The sequence below is a fragment of the Hylobates moloch genome, unplaced genomic scaffold (assembly GCF_009828535.3).
Source record: "Hylobates moloch isolate HMO894 unplaced genomic scaffold, HMol_V3 SCAFFOLD_15, whole genome shotgun sequence".
Taxonomy (NCBI): Eukaryota; Metazoa; Chordata; class Mammalia; order Primates; family Hylobatidae; genus Hylobates; species Hylobates moloch.
The window spans coordinates 52,104,998-52,128,521 of NW_026652290.1; the positions used below are offsets into that span (position 1 = coordinate 52,104,998).

A 23,524-nucleotide genomic window follows, 5' to 3' on the forward strand; every position below is an offset into this window, starting at 1 on the left:
TGTATTGATACTAGTTTTAATCTAATGAAAAGGTAATAGCCCTTTTATAAGGGAGCATCAATATGTATAAAACAAAAACTGTTAGTAATATGAAGAGAAATGGACAGGCTGCATAATTGTGGGAGAATTCAAAACACCTCTTTCAGGACTTGAGAGACCAATGAGAGAGCAAGTAACAAAAATTATAATTAAAGAATTTGAATCTCAAAATCAATGAACTTTTACAATAATGACATACACATCTTTGTATTCTGCCCACAGAAATTATTTTCCATGTCAGTTAACTTTTCTGATTTGTTGATATGAGGTTATACATGGACATTATTTGTAATTTTTATTTTCCTCTGTTCTTATTTTCTCTTTTGTATTTCTCATATTTTTTATTTTCTCTTTATTGTTTAATCAGTTTTGTCTAAGATTTGTTTATTTAATTGATTTTATTTTTAACTTGGTCTTTGGTTTATTTAATCGAATCTTCCATATCTTTTTAAATTTCATTAGTTTCTGTTTTTAACTTAATTAATTTTATTCTCTCATTTACTTATGGTTCATTGGCTTTCCCCCATAGTTTCATCAGTTCAGTGCTTAGTTTGTTTATTTTCAATCTTTTGTGTTTTGTGATGTTTACATAAAAAAATACAAATTTATTTTGAAAATGGTTTTAGCCACATACCATAGTTTTTGATATGAAGTATTTTATAGTTGTTCATTTTTAAAAGTGTCAATTTTGTTTTCTTCTTTAACCAAAGAGTTATTCAGAAGTGCATTTTTAAATTCCCAAGCGTTAAAAGTATAGATCACGGTTATCGAACTTGCTGTATTCAGCTGTTCCCTGGCTGAACCTGGTGTTACCTTGTACCAGGGAAGTGTTGAATTATTTCTAGGGAAAGAATTTACCAGGTAAAGAATTTGTCAGATAAAGCATTAAAGATTAAATAAATAAAAATTTAATTGCATTTTTACTAATAACATATTTTTCCTCCTTTGTCTTTTATTTACTTTAGTCTTACTGTTCTGATCCAAACCTTGTGTTAGATTTGAAGAACCTCATTGTGCTTTTTGCTGACACACTTCAGGTATGTGACTTCTGTTTACATATGCTTATCTAGATTAGTATTATCATCAGCTCTAAACCTTTTTCTTGACTGGGTCTGGTGGCTTTTGCCTATAATCCTAGTTCTTTGGAAGCCTGAGGTAGGAGAATTGCTTGAGTCCAGGAGTCCAAGACTAGCCTCAGAAATATAGTGAGACTCCATCTATACAAAAAATAAAAACATAAAAAATCAGCAGTAGCAGTAGCACATTCCTGTAGTCCCAGGCACTCCGGGGGTGGAGGTAAGAGGATTGCCTGAGCATAGGAGTTCAAGCCTGTGGCAAGCTATGATCTCGCCACTGCACTCCTGCATGGGTGATAGAGACCCTGTCTCAAAAAAAAAAAAAAAAAAAATCTGACTGGGTGCAGTACCTCACGCCTGTAATCTCAGCAATTTGGGAGGCTGAGGCAGGCTGATCACTTGAGGTCAGGAGTTTGAGACCAGCCTGGCCAACATGGTGAAACCGTGTCTTTAGTAAGAATGCAAAAATTAGCCGGGTGTGGTGGTAAGTGTCTGTAATCCCAGCTACTTGGGAGGATGAGGCAGGAGAATTGCTTGAACCTGGGAGGTGGAGGTTGCAGTGAGCTGAGATAGTGCCATTGCCCTCCAGCCTGGGCGACAGGGTGAAACTCTGTCTTAAAAAAAAAAAAAAAGAAAAACAACAACAAAACAAAGAAAAAAATCTACATAAACTTGGATAAGTTACCTTTTAGTTTTAAGTTGGGTTTATTATTTTCCTAGGAACTAGGTCTTTTTATCTCTATAGCATTTCCCAAGCTTTACCCTGAGCCATTATGTTTTCATATGTAGTTTCCACCTCCTTTTTTTCTCTCACATCAAATCAATTAATTGAACTACTGACTACATTAGTTTTTCAAAATGTTCTTAATTCATATATGGCAGCTGAGTTAGTTTGCAGTTTCTTTAACTACCGTCTTGAATAATGGTGGTTGATTTGAGCCACATATTATATCTAATAGAATAGCATTAGAAGTGGATGAGATTCAAAGCATTTTTACTTTCTCTCCCTTCTGTGAACTCTTACTATAGGTAGTAGGACTTATAGGAGGGGATGTAGGGAGGACTTAGCCAATAGTATACTCTTTATATATAGATTTTAATTTTCACCTTTTTCTCACTGGCTTAAACATTTTGCCAGGTGTTATTTAATTTTTGAGAGATAAATGCTAGATATTAGGTGTGAATGAAATATTCTACTAACATGGTTTTATTTAATTTGCTGTCCAAAGAATGTAATGTTTTTCAGTACCTTATCCCTCTCATTTTGCCAAAAAACAAAAAACAAAACAAAACAAAAAACTCCTTCCTTAGACGCTGAAGTGATTTTCTTATTTTGTTTCAGGTGTATGGTTTCCCTGTAAATCAGCTTTTTGACATGCTGTTAGAAATCAGAGACCAATATAGTGAAACTCTGCTAAAGAAGTGGGCAGGTATTTTCAGGTGAGAAATTATCTATAGTCATATGTGTGTGTGTTCATGTGCATTAGTGTACACACATGTATTTATGCACAAAGGTTTTCAGTAGTTATAAGCAACAAGTATATGTTACTTATATTTTGTAGCTACCCTAGGTTATGATCCAGAATTCAAATAAACTGTTAGAACATCCAAAATTATGTTCCCAAGATATCCAGTCCCAATGTATTAGTGTCTACTGTAGTGGGAAGTCCCCAAACCCTGTTTTGCCTTTTTGTTTCCTTCGATAAATATCAGATTCCTTGGTTCATGTCATTCAGATCATCTTGGTGTCATCTTATTCTGTTATTTGGTTTTCACTTTGAGGTTCGTGCCTAGTCTACAACTCAATTATAGTGAGTAGCATTTGAGCACTTAGGAATAATTTAGGCTTTTGGAAAATCGGTTTGGATGACTCACTCATGTTGTTCCTCATCATCTTCCCTCTCTACACACAGCAAAGGGGCATATTACAGCTCAGTGTTTGAAGCCTGTTATTTAAGTAGTTACTGCAACATGCATACAATAATAAGAAAGTTATTCTGTCACATCTATCACTCACAGATGTCTTCTCGGACTGTGCTCTTGGTACATAACCCGGGTCAACTCATTTGACTTTCTTCTCTTTTTGTACTTTTACTCTTTTACTTTAAGTGATTATGCTGCCTATTGCAAGACCTCTTTCCCTGATCAGTTTGTCCTGTTTTCAAACTCTTATAGCTTTAAGATCTTACATTAGTCCTTTACTCTTACTCTTCATGGTTTATGAACATATCTCTGATCATCACTTAGTCTAATTTATCTGTATATTAATATAAATATTTATATTTCTAAAACCTAGATTTAGCTAATGGTATAATTGTATTTAAGGGAATCTTATCTCTATAGGATATTTGAAAATTAATAACATGATATATCCATAGTCTTAGATGCTCTGATCTGATGCCTTCAGTGAGTCTTCTGTTTTGATTTTGGTAGTATGGTCCCTACTATTAGAGAATGCCCAGTTTATTTAAGGAGAGAGAACCTATAGATTTAAAAAAGTCATCCTTGATATAGAGCAGTAGGTAAAGTAAATGAAAATAGTTTGAATTTATCATTTGCCAATTTTGAAAGTTAGAATAGAACATGATTTTAAAAACCTTATCAATGGGCCAGGTGCAGTGGGTCATGCCTGTAATCCCAGCACTTTGGAAGCCAAGGTGGGAAGTTCCCTTGAGGGCAAGAATTTGAGACGATCCTGGACAACATAGCAAGATTCCATCTCTACAAAAAATTAAAAATTAGCTCGATGTGGTGGTGAGCAACTGTAGTTTCAGCTACTTGGGAGGCTGTGGTGGGAGGATTGCTTGAGCCCCAGAGTTTGAGGTTACAGTGAGCTATGATCATGCCACTGCAGTCTAGCCTGGGTGACAGAGCGAGACCCTGTCTCTAATAATAATAATAATAATAAAGTACATTTATATATCATATTAAACCAAACAGAAAAATCTCTTTGCCTTTTCTAGAGCACACATTCTTTTGTTGTTTACTTCTCACTTACATGGAAATGTTCTGTCCTATTTGTAAATCTCAATTCCTAAGAAATATGTTTATAATTGTGGTCCATTCGTTTCAGAGGATAGTTTTCTTTTTGTCTTCTTTAAATCCAAAATGAAATAGCTATATTGTGGAAGGAATATAATAGGGACTGGGAAATGTTCATTTTGGGTTGTGGTATATATATTAAGATTGGAGTTCATCAGAAAAATATTTGTGATTAACCCATCTTCCCTCCATTCCCCTCCCCTACCCCCCGACTTTGTCTATCCTTCCCTTCCCTTTGTCTATCCTTCCATTTATAGAAACATACTTGATTCTGACAACTACAGTCCTATACCAGTAACAAGTGAAGAGATGTACAAAAAGGTGGTAGGACAATTCCCATTTCAAGATATAGAACTGGAAAAGGTAAGGAATACTTTAAAATAAACTTCTCTGGTTGTTTTGTCATCCTCTTAAAAGCTTCCATTGGATCAGTTTGATTGAAAGCATTACCTTTAACTCAGTGGGTTAGAACTCTAAAACAATTTCAAAGGATTCTTTTTTCTTTTTCTTTTTTTCACTTTAATCACCTTTCTGACATTGAAGGACTCTTTTTGGAGAAGACCAGAATTTCCTGTTTTGCGAATCAGCAGATGGCTTTGGGTCCTATTACCTCTAAAGTGTTTGGAGGATTGCTGCGGATGTTCTAATTCAGTTTACACTTTGAAATACTTGTTTTTATTAAAATTTAAAGACATTTTTTCCCCACAACATAAAATTTACCCTTTGTGGTATACAGTTCTACTGACTTTGACAATGTATTATGTGTCCATTACCACAATGTTGATACCAAATAGCTCTATTATACAAAAAAAAAAAATTCTTTAATGATGCCCCTTTGTAATACCCCTCCCTTAGCCCAGCCCCAGGACACCAGAAACCTGGGCTCTGTGCATCTACTTTTGCCTTTTTCAGAATGCCATATAAATGGAATTGTGTAGTATATAACTTCTTGAGACTTACTTCTTCAATATAACATAATGCTTTTGAGATTCATCCAAATTGTTGCATGTATCATTGTTCATTCATTTTTATTGCTGAGTGTGTAACCCCATTTGATTATCTCTTTCCATGATGGACATTTGAATTATTGTTTTATTTATATTTATGTCTTTTTAATATCAGAAAACTTTGGGAGATATTTTCTTATATTTGAGTTTGTTAAGGAGATAATTCACAGTGTGGAAGAATGTTCTTTTTGCAACCTAAATTATTTATAAATATCTTCAGTGTTCGTTGGTTTGTGACTTGATTTCATTACTTCTTGCATTTACAGCAACCATTTCCAAAAAAGTTTCCTTTCTCTGAATTTGTGCCAAAAGTTTACAACCAAATTAAAGAATTTATCTACGCTTGTCTGAAGTTTTCAGAAGATCTTCATCTAAGGTATAATACAAAATAGTAGAAATGTAACCAGTGCTGAGATTGTGACTCCATATATTTACATATTCTGAAAAACTTTTGATAGTCCCATCAGCCCTGATTTTGGAAATCTTAATAATTAGCTTTTCACTGCATGTCACTGCTCTATTTATATAGTCACGATGAAAGGGAAGATTGGTAACTTTTGAATAATTTTGAAAATTTATGTTATCTTATTCTTTATAGATTTGTATTTCAACACTTATTAATGACAGTTTACTAGAAAATGGTAGGCTGGATGCCGTGGCTCATTTTTGTAATCCTAGCACTTTGGGAGGCTGAGGCAGGAGGATCACTTGGAGGCAGGAGGATCGCTTGAATCCAGGAGTTCAAGACCAGCCTGGGCCACATAGTGGGACCCCCATCTCTAAAGAAAAAAAAATAGACAAAAAATACTAATTTTGACATTCTACTTAATGAAATGTTAAGGCCAGAAGGGGAGTATCAGATAAAATCCTTTGGAAACATTATTGCTCTACTTGTATATGTATGTTTTCTATACGTGCTAGAGTGTAGGCTCCTTTGTTTCTTTATTCATGTATTGGTTTATTCACCATACATTTTGGCTAATGTATTATTTGTCAGATGCTGCTTGGTATAGAAATAATTAAGATGCTGAAAATGTGGTCCCTGTCTTCAAGGAGTACCTAGTCTAATTAAGAAGCTGAACAATTAATAAGTGCTGGAGCAACATAGAAGCCAAGCCAAACACAATCGAGGATGTTTGTGTTCCATCCTTTTGTGGGATGGAAACATTTTATCTTTGTTCAACACAATATCCCCTGTACCCAGTTCAGAAATTTTTTTTAAATGAGTGTATGTATGAAATGAATGGAAAGCATGGTATGCCAGGCTACTCTGAAAATAAACATAGTTGGGGAATAGTTTGAGTCACTTCTTTGTTAACTATTCTTACTAAGATAATAAATGAAACATGGGGTTTGTACAATTAATTTGTCCTTTTCTCTGAAAATTAAATTGTTTTCATAGAAATGTTCTCTTGAAAATGAGATTGTCTTTCGAAATTACAAACCAAAACTTTTTTACCCTGGGTTTCCATCCCCCACCTGCCTGGTCTCCACTTCATTAATATAAATGACCTTATATCAGATAATTGTCTGTAGGGTATGTTAGGTATATTATTGTAGATAAATCATTACAAGTTGATTGCAAAATTACTTTTTGTATCTTCTTTTGGAAGAAAAGTAATATGGTAAAGGAATAATATTAGTAATGGGATAATGTCAGATGTCTTTTTCTTGCCTAAATATGTTGTTTTTGCCTGAAAACTTCCTTTGATATTTTTCACATTTAAAATTTAAATAAAATATTTAACTTGGGGATTTTAGAAAAAGCTAGATGCCTTTTACTGTTCAGTTGGCATTTATCTTATATCCTGGAATATGTTTACCTTACAACCTGGAGTGACAGAGACTGCTTTGTCAGTCATATCTGTTTTGGAGGCTGACATGGAACATGAGACAATTTGTATAAAAACCATTATTTCTTTTACATGCAGGCTCTCAAAACAAGAGAAACTGCTGCATTCAGATTTTAATGCAGCTTTAAGAATAATTGTTCTCTTAGTTTTCTCTTTTACACTAGACAGAAGAGGCCAAAAAGCTTATACATATTGACAAAATTTGTAATTGCATGAATTCTGAATATGCAAAACTTTCTTTTTGAAAGAAAGATTTTTTAAAAATAGCAAACACATGGCATTTCTATGGTAAAATACTGTTCTAGCATTCATACTCATCTTAAAAAAATAGGATATATACACACCCACATACATATGCGAGAGATCCTGTTTCACATTATATTAATAAAATTAAATGTTTTTAAAGAATTCAGGCGATAACAGCACAAAGAGGAACAATGTAAATGACCGAAAACTCTACCACATAGTAATAACACTTCTGATATGGTTTTTTTTTCTTTTAATCTTGCTTGCATGTGAATACGTGCACAAACACAGCATTTTTTAAAGCAAATTACTACGAAATACTTCTGTTTCAGTCTACAGTATAGAAGACTGGAAACTAAGTAGTCCGAAAACCATGATGGGACTGGTCCCTCTAAGGGGACAGACTCCTGCACCTATGGCAGAATAGGAATGGTGTAACTAGCATTCATGTGAGAAAGACAAAATCAACTAAAGTCTTAATGTACTGTTAACAGTGTACTGTGAGCTAGCATGACAATATAGAACGCAGAAGAAAAGGTGAAAGAAATAGAACAAAGTGCCCAAGATCTGTAGGGCAATTTCAAATGGTAGATTAAAGTAGAAGACTGAGAGAACTGGGAAGAAGAAATACTTTAAAATAAAGTGGCTGAGACTATTAAAAAAATGATGAAAGGCATCAAACAAGAAATTCAAGATTTTGAGAACCCCAATTCAGATAAATAATAGCAACAACAAGAAACAAACAAAAATATTTAAATACATCATATTCAAACTGGTGAAAATGAAAGGTAAAGAGAATGTTTAGAAGGCATTCCCAAAAATAAAAATTACATGATAGTATAATGATAAGAATTATAATAGACTTCTTTTCTGAAACTATGCAAGCCAGAGAAAATGGGGTGACATCCTTAAAGTACTCAAATAAATAAAGAAAAAAAAGCCAGAATTCTATACACAGAAAAACAATTTTCAAAAATGAAGACAAACTATTTTTTTTCAGCAACAAAAGCTAGGAGAGTTTATTATAGTACTTTTTCTGACTTACGATAAGTATTATTTGCTGCTGCTATTATTATTTTATTATTATTACCACAAGTACCACTGGCACCCTGTTTGCCGAAATAATTCTGCTACCTGCTATGACTGACTCTTAATGCTTCTTTTTCAGCTCAACTGAAGTTGATGACATGATTCGTAAATCAACAAACCTGTTGCTAACCAGGACCCTGAGCAACTCTCTGCAGAATGTCATTAAAAGAAAGAATATTGGGCTTACTGAGGTAAACCTGCTCCTAATGAAGGCAGCCAAGTCAATATGTGAACAGATGTCCTAAGCTCTGGGCCTTATGTCTGAATTCGTTAAAACTTTCTACATGCTCTTCCTGATAGGCTTCTAATGGTGAAAGTGCAAAATGAAATCTCTTGTTCTTTTCTTTGGTCACCTTTGAAAAATTTGTTTATTTTTTCTAAAAAGTCGTTTTTCTCTTTTTGTTTTCACTAGCTTAACTGGTTTTCCTTTCTGAAATTGTTAGAATACATTTCTATTACCTGCCATTGATTATATACAAATATTTTTGTTTGTAGAATATATTGAGCATCAGGTTCCAATCAAGTGAATGGCAGTTCATGTACAATGTAGAATATGAAATCACATTTTGCTTGCATCAGTTATTGATGCCAAGGATATTGCAATCATAGTTCTTGGTTAGTGTCAGAGTCAGCCTTTATTTTTAAGATATCTCATGTGTATGAAAGGTAAATTACTCTTTATCAGCTTGTAATTTGTTTGCAAAAGGACTAGATATTTGGGATCAAGGAAATGTGTAGAAAAGGCAATAGTCACATTTCTGTGGAGGTTTATGGAATCTCATAAAAAGAGGAGGGATATTTTACATATATTGAATGTAGTATCTTGGCAAACGAGATTTGGTCTATTGGTGTGTAGTTCTAAAATTTAGAAAGATGTGAAGTTCTCTCTCTTGGAAACTCAAGATTGCATAGTAACCTCAATCTGTTTTTTACTGGATGTTATAGTGCCTAAAGTGAGAGGAGTTTAGAAGAATTTTTTTTCACAAGGAAAGGGAAAAGCTGCTTGCCATCTGTTTTACCTATAGAGGTGGTGCAGTTTGGAAGTCTGTTACTCTAGGAAAAAATTGACATTTAAAATGTACACTGTCAAGGATTATGGTGAAGCGCAGCAAAAGGTTAATGATACTGACCTATAGATAAAGACAGCTGGAAGCCAGGTGGGCATTTACTTCTGATTTTGGAGTTATTTTCTCTTTCTCTGAATTAAGATAAAAAAATATAATAAGATGGGACATTGGAAGTGATTGAGTTCTACTTATAGGAAACTTTTCTTTCAATTGAAAATTACCTTAGACTTTATTTGGGGTAATCCCCTCATTTTACAGAGCTTCCTTTCTATTGCCTGGTACAGAAATATTAGGCATTTGCCTTTATGTATCTGAAAAATAGCTAACCTCCTTTATAATCAAGAAGGTTACAGAAAAGGAAGGTTGGAGTGAAAATTAGGAAGACCTCCTGCTTTTGTTAGATTATAGTGTTTTCTTTTTCTGGACGGGAAGTTTATTATTTATTTTGTGAACTATCTCTTCATTATAACTCTTCATGTAAATGTTTTTATGTCATTTAATTTAGCAATCTCTTAACAATTTTATAACAAGTAGCATAGCAAGAACATGGTCTGATAGAAATAGCTTTGGCCTCAGAAGAATCTTGAGTTCACTTCTGGCTGAGCCATTGGTTTACTGTGACATTTTAAGAGAAAGGCCTAACTTCTCAGCTTGGGTTTCAGGAAACACTGTACAGGTCAGGTAATAATAGGAAGAACCAGTACAAGGTTATCACGGAAGAACCATGTAATTTTGGCACCATTTCATTGAATACTAAATGTTATTCCTTAGTCATTGGGTGTTTTTAGGGAACTATACTTTCAATATCTTTGCATATGAATGAAGAAACATACATACGCTTTTGTCTGTTTTGGCTGTTATTGTGGTGTGTACATGTATAGACACATACACATAAAGTGTTTTTTTTATTACTAACAAGACACACTTTGAATAATTATACTACCTACCTTTGGAAAGAGAAGACACATCCTTCTTTATGAGTAACTAAAGTGAGTTCACATCTGGAATCATCATCATAATAGGTAACATTTGTGGAGCAGTTTATATTCTTCAAAGCTCACTCACAAATTCCATTTCAGTGAGTACAGTAACATTTGAAGCAGGCTGGGCATGTGTTATTATTCCCATTTTATAGACAGCCTAATTAAAGTCCAGGGAGATTGCTCGAGGTCATACAGCTAGCAAACATGGTAGAAATGAGACATAAATCTAGGTTTTTCTTCCCCAAACCTATCCACTTCTACTGTATTGTACTGCCTTCCATATTGATTTAATTATTTCATCCTAACAAAAATTGAGATTTTTACAGGAGGTCCATAGTAACATGGATATTGTTTTAGTTAGAGATAATAGAATTATGATAAGCCCACAAAATTTACAGATTCCTATTTCAGGATGTCAGATAATTCTCTTAGGAATTGAAAGTTCCTATAGACAAATGTCTCTCTGTCTGCCCTTCTTGTTTTGGGGTTACATAGTGTTTACTCTGTTTTGGGGCTATACAGTCTCTTCTTTTTCTATGCATATGCTCTGTCTTTTTTCCTCATGGCTTCTTTGTTTCTCCATGTTGAGCCAATTCAAAATTACCTTCCAGTTTTAGCACCACTAGAACATGAACGCTTTTCTTTTTCAAGCTTTATGTGACTATTCATTATTTTTTTAGCGAGAATGGCTATTTTCCTAGGGCTGCTTCATAAGATCTATGAAAAGTGTAATTGAGTATTGGTTAAGACTGTATGTTCTAATATATACTGCCTGGGTTCCAATTCTGGCCCTCCTCGTAATAGCTGTGCCCTTGGGCAAATTACTTTGCTTTCTACGTAAAATGGGGACAATGGTAGCATGTGTTTCACAGGAATGTTGTGAAGCATGTAAAGTACTTAGTGCGCCTGGTATATAGCAAATACTCAATGCATATTACCTGTTATTATTAAGAGGTCTAAGCAGTCAAGCACTGATTAATACTAGTATAGAAATGGAGTTTTTTAATTAAGAGAAGTAAAAAAAATTAGAACAAGATGTTCTATTAAGTTAATTTGTTTATTTCCTTTACAATTTTTAAAATATGTACTCTCTATTAGGCACTGATTCCATGCCCTTGGGATAAATCAGTGAACAATAACAACAACAGAGATCCTTGCTTACATTCTACCAGTGAAAAACAGATAATAAATAATAAACGGGGGGGTGGAGCCAAGATGGCCGAATAGGAACAGCTCCGGTCTCCAGCTCCCGGCCCCAGGGACACAGAAGACGGATGATTTCTGCATTTGTGCTTGAGGTACCGGTTTCATCTCACTAGGGAGTGCCTAACAGTGGGTGCAGGACAGTCGGTGAAGCGCACTGTGCGCGAGCCGAAGCAGGGCGAGGCATTACCTCACTCGGGAAGCACAAGGGGTCAGGGAGTTCCCTTTCCTAGTCAAAGAAAGGGGAAACAGACCGCACCTGGAATATCGGGTCAGTCCCACCCCGATACTGCGCTTTTCCAATGGGCCTGGAAAACGGCACACTAGGAGATTGTGTCCCGCACCTGGCTCGGAGGGTCCTGTGCCCACGGAGTCTCACTGATTGCTAGCACAGCAGTCTGAGATCAAGCTGCAAGGCGGCAGCGAGGCTGGGGGAGGGGCGCCCGCCATTGCCCAGGCTTGCTTAGGTAAACAAAGCAGCCAGGAAGCTCGAACTGGGTGGAGCCCACCACAGCTCAAGGAGGCCTGCCTGCCTCTGTAGGCTCCACCTCTGGGGGCAGGGCACAGACAAACAAAAACTCAGCAAGAACCTCCACAGACTTAAATGTCCCTGTCTGACTGACAGCTTTGAAGAGAGTAGTGGTTCTCCCAGCACGCAGCTGGAGATCTGAGAACGGACAGACTGCCTCCTAAAGTGGGTCCCTCACCCCTGAGCAGCCTAACTGGGAGGCACCCCCCCAGTAGGGACAGACTGACACCTCATTCAACCGGGTACTCCTCTGAGACAAAACTTTCAGACGAACTATCAGACAGCTGAATTTGTGGTCTCACGAAAATCCGCTGTTCTGCAGCCACCGCTGCTGACACCCAGCCAAACAGGGTCTGGAGTGGACCTCTAGTAAACTCCAACAGACCTGCAGCTGAGGGTCCTGTCTGGTAGAAGGAAAACTAACAAACAGAAAGGACATCCACACCAAAAAACCATCTGTACATCACCATCATCAAAGACAAAAAGTAGATAAAACCACAAAGATGGGGAAAAAACAGAGCAAAAAAACTGGAAACTCTAAAAAACAGAGCACCTCTCCTCCTCCAAAGGAACACAGTTCCTCACCAGCAACGGAACAAAGCTGGATGGAGGATGACTTTGATGAGTTGAGAGAAGAAGGCTTCAGACGATCAAACTACTCTGAGCTACGAGAGGAAATTCAAAACAATAGCAAAGAAGTTAAAAACTTTGAAAAAATATTAGAAGAATGGATAACTAGAATAACCAATGGAGAGAAGGGCTTAAAGGAGCTGATGGAGCTGAAAGCCAAGTTTCGAGAACTACGCGAAGATTGCAGAAGCCTCAGTAGCAGATGCGATCAACTGGAAGAAAGGGTATCACTGATGGAAGGTGAAATGAATGAAATGAAGAGAGAAGGGAAGTTTAGAGAAAAAAGAATAAAAAGAAATGAACAAAGCCTCCAAGAAATTTGGGACTATGTGAAAAGACCAAACCTACGTCTGATTGGTGTACCTGAAAATGATGGGGAGAATGGAACCAAGTTGGAAAACACTCTGCAAGATATTATCCAGGAGAACTTCCCCAATCTAGCAAGGCAGGCCAGCATTCAGATTCAGGAAATACAGAGAACGCCACAAAGATACTCCTCGAGAAGGGCAACTCCAAGACACATAATTGTCAGATTCACCAAAGTTGAAATGAAGGAAAAAATGTTAAGGGCAGCCAGAGAGAAAGGTCGGGTTACCCACAAAGGGAAGCCCATCAGACTAACAGCTGATCTCTCAGCAGAAACTCTACAAGCCAGAAGAGAGTGGGGGCCGATATTCAACATTCTTAAAGAAAAGAATTTTCAACCCAGAATTTCCTATCCCGCCAAACTAAGCTTCATAAGTGAAGGAGAAATAAAATACTTTACAGACAAGCAAACGCTGAGTGATTTTGTCACCACCAGGCCTGCCCTACAAGAGCTCCTGAAGGAAGCACTAAACATGGAAAGGAACAACCGGTACCAGCCACTGCAAAAACATGCCAAATTGTAAAGACCATCGAGGCTAGGAAGAAACTATAGCAACTAACGAGCAAAATAACCAACTAACATCATAATGACAGGATCAGATCCACACATAACAATATTAACGTTAAATGTAAATGGGCTAAATGCTCCAATCAAAAGACACAGACTGGCAAACTGGATAAGGAGTCAGGACCCATCAGTGTGCTGTATTCAGGAAACCCATCTCACGTGCAGAGACACACATATACTCAAAATAAAGGGATGGAGGAAGATCTATCAAGCAACTGGAAAACAAAACAAGGCAGGGGTTGCAATCCTAGTCTCTGATAAAATAGACTTTAAACCAACAAAGATCATAAGAGACAAAGAAGGCCATTACATAATGGTAAAGGGATCAATTCAACAAGAAGAGCTAACTATCCTAAATATATATGCACCCAACACAGGAGCACCCAGATTCATAAAGCAAGTCCTCAGTGACCTACAAAGGGACTTAAACTCCCACACAATAATAATGGGAGATTTTAACACCCCACTGTCAGCATTAGACAGATCAACGAGACAGAAAGTTAACAAGGATATCCAGGAATTGAACTCAGCTCTACATAAAGTGGACCTAATAGACATCTACAGAACTCTCCACCCCAAGTCAACAGAATATACATTTTTTTCAGCACCACACCACACCTATTCCAAAATTGACCACATAGTTGGAAGTAAAGCTCTCCTCAGCAAATGTAAAAGAACAGAAATTATAACAAACTGTCTCTCAGACCACAGTGCAATCAAACTAGAACTCAGGATTAAGAAACTCACTCAAAACCGCTCAACTACATGGAAACTGAACAACCTGCTCCTGAATGACTATTGGGTACATAATGAAATGAAGGCAGAAATAAAGATGTTCTTTGAAACCAACGAGAACAAAGATACAACATACCAGAATCTCTGGGACACATTCAAAGCAGTGTGTAGAGGGAAATTTATAGCACTAAATGCCCACAAGAGAAAGCAGGAAAGATCCAAAATTGACACCCTAACATCACAATTAAAAGAACTAGAAAAGCAAGAGCAAACACATTCAAAAGCTAGCAGAAGGCTAGAAATAACTAAAATCAGAGCAGAACTGAAGGAAATAGAGACACAAAAAACCCTTCAAAAAATTAATGAATCCAGGAGCTGGTTTTTTGAAAAGATCAACAAAATTGATGGACCGCTAGCAAGACTAATAAAGAAGAAAAGAGAGAAGAATCAAATAGATGCAATAAAAAACGAAAAAGGGGATATCACCACCGATCCCACAGAAATACAATCTACCATCAGAGAATACTACAAACACCTCTATGCAAATAAAATAGAAAAGCTAGAAGAAATGGATAAATTCCTCGACAAATACACCCTCCCAAGACTAAATCAGCAAGAAGTTGAATCTCTGAATAGACCAATAACAGGTTCTGAAATTGTGGCAATAATCAATAGCTTACCAACCAAAAAGAGTCCAGGACCTGATGGATTCACAGCTGAATTCTACCAGAGGTACAAGGAGGAACTGGTACCATTCCTTCTGAAACTATTCCAATCGATAGAAAAAGAGGGAATCCTCCCTAACACATTTTATGAAGCCAGCATCGTCCTGATACCAAAGCCTGGCAGAGACATAACCAAAAAAGAGAATTTCAGACCAATATCCTTGATGAACATTGATGCAAAAATCCTCAATAAAATACTGGCAAATCGAATCCAGCAGCACATCAAAAAGCTTATCCAACATGATCAAGTGGGCTTCATCCCTGGGATGCAAGGCTGGTTCAACATACGCAAATCAATAAATGTAATCCAGCATATAAACAGAACCAAAGACAAAAACCACATGGTTATCTCAATAGATGCAGAAAAGGCCTTTGACAAAATTCAACAACCTTCATGCTAAAAACTCTCAATAAATTAGGTATTGATGGGACGTATCTCAAGATAATAAGAGCTATCTATGACAAACCCACAGCCAATATCATACTGAATGGGCAAAAACTGGAAGCATTCCCTCTGAAAACTGGCACAAGACAGGGATGCCCTCTCTCACCGCTGCTATTCAACATAGTGCTGGAAGTTCTGGCCAGAGCAATCAGGCAGGAGAAGGAAATAAAGGGTATTCAATTAGGAAAAGAGGAATTAAAATTGTCCCTGTTTGCAGATGACATGATTGTATATCTAGAAAACCCCATTGTCTCAGCCCAAAATCTCCTTAAGCTGATTAGCAACTTCAGCAAAGTCTCAGGATACAAAATTAATGTACAAAAATCACAAGCATTCTTGTACACCAATCACAGACAAACAGAGAGCCAAATCATGAGTGAACTCCCATTCACAATTGCTTCAAAGAGAATAAAATACCTAGGAATCCAACTTACAAGGGATGTGAAGGACCTCTTCAGGGAGAACTACAAACCACTGCTCAATGAAATAAAAGAGGATACAAACAAATGGAAGAACATTCCATGCTCATGGGTTGGAAGAATCAATATCGTGAAAATGGCCATACTGCCCAAGGTAATTTACAGATTCAATGCCATCCCCATCAAGCTACCAATGACTTTCTTCACAGAATTGGAAAAAACTAATTTAAAGTTCATATGGAACCAAAAAAGAGCCCGCATCGCCAAGTCAATCCTAAGCCAAAAGAACAAAGCTGGAGGCATCACGCTACCTGACTTTAAACTATACTACAAGGCTACAGTAACCAAAACAGCATGGTACTGGTACCACAACAGAGACATAGATGAATGGAACAGAACAGAGCCCTCAGAAATGACGCCGCATAGCTACAACTATCTGATCTTTGACAAACCTGACAAAAACAAGAAATGGGGAAAGGATTCCCTATTTAATAAATGGTGCTGGGAAAACTGGCTAGCCATATGTAGAAAGCTGCAACTGGATCCCTTCCTTACACCTTATACAAAAATTAATTCAAGATGGATTAAAGACTTATATGTTAGACCTAAAACCATTAAAATCCTACAAGAAAACCTAGGCAATACCATTCAGGACATAGGCGTGGGCAAGGACTTCATGTCTAAAACACCAAAAGCAATGGCAACAAAAGCCAAAATCGACAAATGGGATCTCATTAAACTAAAGAGCTTCTGCACAGCAAAAGAAACTATCATCAGAGTGAACAGGCAACCTACAGAATGGGAGAAAATTTTTGCAACCTACTCATCTGACAAAGGGCTAATATCCAGAATCTACAATGAACTCAAACAAATTTACAAGAAAAAAACAAACAACCCCATCAAAAAGTGGGCAGAGGACATGAACAGACACTTCTCAAAAGAAGACATTTATGCAGCCAAAAAACACATGAAGAAATGCTCATCATCACTGGCCATCAGAGAAATGCAAATCAAAACCACAGTGAGATACCATCTCACACCAGTTAGAATGGCCATCATTAAAAAGTCAGGAAACAACAGGTGCTGGAGAGGATGTGGAGAAATAGGAACACTTTTACACTGTTGGTGGGACTGTAAACTAGTTCAACCATTGTGGAAGTCAGTGTGGCGATTCCTCAGGGATCTAGAACTAGAAATACCATTTGACCCAGCCATCCCATTACTGGGTATATACCCAAAGGACTATAAATCATGCTGCTATAAAGACACATGCACACGTATGTTTATTGCAGCACTATTCACAATAGCAAAGAGTTGGAACCAACCCAAATGTCCAACAACGATAGACTGGATTAAGAAAATGTGGCACATATACACCATGGAATACTATGCAGCCATAAAAAATGATGAGTTCGTGTCCTTTGTAGGGACATGGATGAAACTGGAAAACATCATTCTCAGTAAACTATTGCAAGGACAAAAAACCAAACACCGCATGTTCTCACTCATAGGTGGGAATTGAACAATGAGAACTCATGGACACAGGAAGGGGAACATCACACTCCGGGGACTGTTGTGGGGTGGGGGGAGGGGGGAGGGACAGCATTAGGAGATACACCTAATGCTAAATGACGAGTTAATGGGTGCAGGAAATCAACATGGCACATGGATACATATGTAACAAACCTGCACATTGTGCACATGTACCCTAAAACCCTAAAGTATAAAAAAATAATAATAATAATAATAATAATAAACAAAATAATTAAGTCAATTTTGTAGTATGGTTAAAGGTAGTGAATGCTATGGAGAGAAGAAAAAGCACCTGGGTTAAGGAAATCAGAATTCTGGTAGATGTTCTAGGTTGTTTTTATTTTTATAGCAGCACCTTGAGGGTAAGTTATTATTGCAGGAGACATTTCAGGTAGAGATTAGAACCAGAGCAAAGGCCTAAAGGTAGGAAAGTTCTTGGCAAGTTGAGGGAAAAATCAGGAGGCTAGGGTAGCTGGAGTGGAGTGAGCAAGGGGGAAGAGAAGCAATTGGTTAGTTTAGAGAGGTATCAAGCATTCATGGTAGGCCGTTGTAAAGCCTTTTGCTTTTATTTTGCATGAAATGGGGAGCTATTGTAGGATTTTGTTTAATGACATGATCTGACCTATATTTTGAAAGGATCACATTGACCATGGTAGTGAGAATATACTGCAGAATGGAAACAAGGGGACTAGTTAGGGAATTATGGCAGAAATCCAGTGAGACTGGGTGGTAGCTAGGGACAGTGATAAGATTTTAAGTGTAGAGCCAGCATGCTTTCCTGATGATTGGATATAAAGGAAGAGAAAAAGTGAAGAGTTGAAGGTAACTAACTCCAGGATTTTTTTGACTTGAGCAATGGGAAGGTTGTATATACCATGAACTAAGATAGGAAAAATTTTAGGCAGAGGTAAATTTGCTGTGAGAGAACATTGGGAATTGGATTTTAGACATATTAAATTTATAGTGTTTATTAGACGTATAGGTTGAGATGTTGAGTAAGCAGTTGTGTATATGAATTTGCAGATTGGAAGTGAGGTTTGGCCAGGGGATAAAAATTGGGAAGAATATAAATATTTATAATCATGCAACTGGATACTATCACTGAGGGAATGAATAAAGATGGAAAAGAAAAGAGGATGAAGGATTGAACTTGGGTACTCTGATATTAAGATATCAGGAGAAAAGAGGAACCATGAAAGGAGATTGGGAAGGAGCCACCAGGGAAGCAGGAAAAAACAAAACAAAACAAAAAAACAGGAGTGTGCATAAAGTATATAAAGAATGAGAGAGTGATGAATTATGACAAATACTGCTGATTGATAAGAAGAAGGTGAAGAATTACCATTGGATTTAGCAATTTGGAGTAAGTTGGTGACCTTGGTAAGAGCACTTTTAATAAAATGGTGGAAGGAAACTCCTGATTGAGTAGGTTTTAAAGAGAATGGCTCCTGCAGAGAGGAATTTCAAATAACTAATATAGGTACTGTTGCCACTACAAGGTGATTGTGAACTGTGCTTAGTGAGTTGTTTCCAAAAAGTAGAGGGTAGAATGAGGAAAAAAGTAATCTTACAGTGAAGAAACCTGGCAGACGCTGCCTTGCTCAAGTGTTCCAGGTTAACATCATCAGTGATAAGCTATGTTGATAGTATGTACCTTTCATATGATTTGATGAGAGGGCACTTTGCCTCTGTGTTCTCCCTTCCTAACCCCATGAGCCCAGTCTAACCATGGGAAAACATTAAACAAACAAAAATTGAAAGACATGCTATAACATACTTGACCAGTACTCCTTAAAACTGTCAGTGTAGGGCTGGGCACAGTGGCTCACGCCTGTAATCCCAACACTTTGGGAGGCCAAGGCGGGTGAATCACGAGGTCAGGAGTTCGAGACCATCCTGGCCAACATGGTGAAACCCCGTCTCTACTAAAAATATAAAAATTAGCTGGGCGTGGTGGCACATGCCTGTGATCCTAACTATTCGGGAGGCTGAGGCAGGAGAATCGCTTGAACTAGGGAGTTGGAGGTTGCAGTGAGCCGAGATTGTGCCACTGCACTGCAGCGTGGTGGCAGAGCGAGACTCCATCTCAAAACAAAAACAAAAACAAAACAAAACAAAACAAAAAACTGTCAGTGTAATAAAAAAGAAGGAAAATCTGATAAACTGTCACAGACCAGGGACTAAGAAGACATGACAACTAAATGTAATGTGGTATCTCAGATGGAATCCAGAAACAGATAAAGGACATTAAGGAAAAACTAGTGACATCTGAATAAAGTATGGCATTCATTTAGTAGTAATGCGTTTATTTTGGTTCCTTAGTTGTGGCAAATGTACCATAGTAATGTAAGATGTTAACAATAAGGGAAGCTGGGTGAGGAGTATATGGGAACTCTGTAACTTTTTTGTAAATATAAATACAAAACTGTCCTAAAATAAGGAGTTTATTTAAATAAAAAAATTAAAGAATGGGAAAAGAGGAATTGGAGACAGCAAATATAAGACAGCTCTTTCAGGAAATTGTGTTACCAAATGAAACAAAGAAATGGGGTGATAGCTAGCAGGGGAAGTCGGTTAAGACAGGTTTTTTTTTTTGTTTTACTTTTTAATGGTACAAATAACAGTCTGTTATTTATTGTGGGAATGATACAGTATAGAGCAGAAAAATGGGTGACATAGGAGAAAGGGAGAAATCTCTGGTGCAATGTCCTTAAGTAAGAGAGTTTAAGATAGAATACACAGTTAAAGGGATTGGCATTAGATAGTGTCAAGTTTGCCTCTGGTAATAGGTAAGAATCAGAGTGTGTGAATGCAAATGGTAGTGGTTGGGTAAGTATTATGGTGGCAGGCTCCAAATGCTCAGTTTTCCCAGCAAATGCGGGGTCTTCAGCTAAACGTGCAGATGGGAGAGCAAGCTTGGGAGTTGAAGGAGAAAGAAGGTGTGTTGTAGTCCTCTGGGGGTGTGTAAAAAAAATTGATTTGTGCCAGATGATGTGATTATTTGGTAGCATTAAGTGCCCACTCTTGACTAGTGTACATGAATTAAAGTGAAACTAGCTAACATGATTGTACATTTTCTTTTTCTTTTTCTTATTTTTTTTTTGAGATGGAGTCTCACTCCGTCTCCCAGGCTGGAGTGCAGTGGCCTGATCTCGGTTCAGTGCAACCTCCACATCCCAGGTTCAAGCAATTCTTCTACCTCAGCCTCCCGAGTAGCTGGGATTACAGGCATGTGCCACCACACCCAGCTAATTTTTGTATTTTAGTATAGACAATGTTTCAACATATTGGCCAGGCTGGTCTCCAACTCCTGACCTCAGGTGATCCACCCATCTCAGCCTCCCAAAGTGCTGGGATTACAGGCATGAGCCACCGTGCTCAGCCATGATTGTGTATTTTCTTAAATCATATTTAGCAGGAAGCTGCAATATATCAGTTCATATCAATACCAGTTCTAAAGAATTGGGTATATTTTCATCTGATACTTTATAATTTACAGTAGTATTTATGTTTAATTATTTATAATATGTAGAAAGAAGTTCAGAGTTCCTTCTAGTGAAACCATATTGGGTATTTGTATTTTTATGATCACAGGGCACTACTGTGATGTAGTGCACTACACATACCTAATATGGTAGTAGAGACCTGAAGAAATGACTAGTGCTTTGCATTTATTCTTTGCTTTTAGTATAATTTAGACTGATGACCATATGATTCTATCCTCTCATTTTCCACATTCTATTTATCTCCCCTCTCTCTTGTTAACAGAAGTGATATTGTTCACATTGTTTTATACTTAAGTCTTGTCAAATATAAACTTTGTACTTTATCTTGGAATTCGTAACCACGAGTTTCATGTATTTTAGTATTTTAGGTATTTTAATCATGGAGATGGTATAAGATGAGTGGTTGACACAGTTTTTTGTACCCTGACTGGGGTGAAATGGAGATCAAATCCCTTGAAGTCTATGTGATAGCTCATTTTTGTGAATGAGAACCAATGCTACTATTTAGTTTTTTGTTTTGCACATTTAACAGTTGAGAGGCATTGGTGGTATGAAGAAGAGTGTGACTTCTCATTTTCTTCCTTTGGATTAGTCCTGTTGAAGGTTTATTGTACTGAATTGTCTGTTTTGGGAAACACGCTAAAAGCAGTTTTTTTTTTATTTTTATTTTTTATTTATTTTTTATTATTATACTTTAGGTTTTAGGGTACATGTGCACAATGTGCAGGTTTGTTACATATGTATCTATGTGCCATGTTGTTTTGCTGCACCCATTAACTCATCATTTAGCATTTAATATATGCAGATGTGTATACTCCAGAAATAATTTATAGTTGGGAATGGAAACCTCTTCTTGGAATTTAGGGCTTAGTTTTGAACTATGGAAGATGATGAAGGTATTTTCTGGGGTTTGTCAAGAATAGAATGTCATCATGGTTCAGGTTCCACTGGGGTGTTTTAAGCAGGCTTGGAGGAGAAATGACCTCCACAAGAAATAGGAACGCTTTTACATCGTTGCCGGGAATGTAAATTAGTTCACCCATTGTGGAAGACAGTATGGCAATTCCTGAAGGATCTAGAACCAAGAAATAACATTTGACCCAGCAATCCCATTACTGGGTATATACCCAAAGGACTATAAATCATTCTACTATAAAGACACATGCATTCCAGTATAAAGACACATGCACACATATGTTTATTGCAGCACTATTTACAATAGCAAAGTCACCAACCCTAATGCCCATCAGCGATAGACTAGATAAAGAAAATGTGGTACATATACATCATGGAATACTATGCAGCCATAAAAAGGAATGAGATCATGTCTTTTGCAGGGACATGGATGAAGCTGGAAGCCATCATCCTCAGCAAACTAACACACGAACAGAAAACCAAACACTGCATGTTCTCACTCATAAGTGGGAATTGAACAATGAGAACACATGGACACAGGGAAGGGAACACATACCGGGGCCTGTTGTGGGGTGGGGGGTGAGGGGAAGGAATTTTTTGTTTTTCTTTTTTGAGATGGAGTCTCGCTCTGTCACCCAGGCTGGGGTGCAGTGGCGTGATCTTGGCTCACTGCAAGCTCCACCTCCTGGGTTCACGCCATTCTTCTGGCTCAGCCTCCCGAGTAGCTGGGACTGCAGGCACTCGCCACCATGCCTGGCTTATTATTATTATTTTTTTTGTATTTTTAGTAGAGACGGGGTTTCACCATGTTAGCCAGGATGGTCTCGATCTCCTGACCTCGTGATCTGCCCGTCTCGGCCTCCCAAAGTGCTGGGATTACAGGCGTGAGCCACCACGCCCAGCTGAGGGGAGGGATCTTTAAGAGGACAGGTCAACAGGTGCAGCAAACCACCATGGCATACATACACCTATGTAACAAACCTGCACGTTCTGCACATGGATGCCGGAACTTAATGTAAAATTGAAAAAAAAAAAAAAAAAAAGAAATTACCTCCACAGTGTGCTATGTACCTTTCTCATTAGATTTTCTCCGATACAAGGAAGGAGAGACAGAAAAATTTTCTAATTCTTAATGGTTTTTCACTTAAGTGACTTGTGTCATTTACTTGTGAGAGATAGTGATTTATAATGTTCTTTTTTTTGACAATTCTCATAGAACTTTATGTAAGAGATAATCAATATTTGATCTATTATTAGTTTTATGTCCTTGAAATAATGTTTAGGACAGTTTGGATTACTGCAGTGTTATATATTGTAAGAGGCTGGGAAGTAGTTGTTAAAAATATCATCAAGGGAGCTCAAACTCTGATGGAAGTTATCTGAAATTGCTTCATTTTATCTTTCAGTTTGAAATTATGCCCAAAGCATCTGGTTTTACATTAGTAAATGCCCTTGTAAGGATTTTGGTAGCTGTCATTCAGGAGTAGTTATCACTTAGGCCTCGTTAACAGACAATATTCTCTCTGAAAATGACATGGTATTCTACTG

The 23,524-nt window shown here is 37.2% G+C and overlaps 1 protein-coding gene across 4 annotated transcripts in view; it reads left to right on the forward strand.

Moving 5' to 3' along the window:
- Positions 1–23,524, forward strand: part of EXOC6B (exocyst complex component 6B) — a 677,279-nt gene that overhangs the window by 347,179 nt on the left and 306,576 nt on the right. For all 4 annotated transcript variants that reach the window (XM_032178396.2, XM_032178398.2, XM_058428899.1 and 1 more), the window contains 5 exons: positions 1,005–1,076; positions 2,458–2,555; positions 4,415–4,520; positions 5,431–5,540; positions 8,432–8,543. In XM_032178396.2, coding sequence (XP_032034287.1) covers positions 1,005–1,076; positions 2,458–2,555; positions 4,415–4,520; positions 5,431–5,540; positions 8,432–8,543 — 498 coding nt within the window. The remainder of the gene's footprint in view (positions 1–1,004; positions 1,077–2,457; positions 2,556–4,414; positions 4,521–5,430; positions 5,541–8,431; positions 8,544–23,524) is intronic.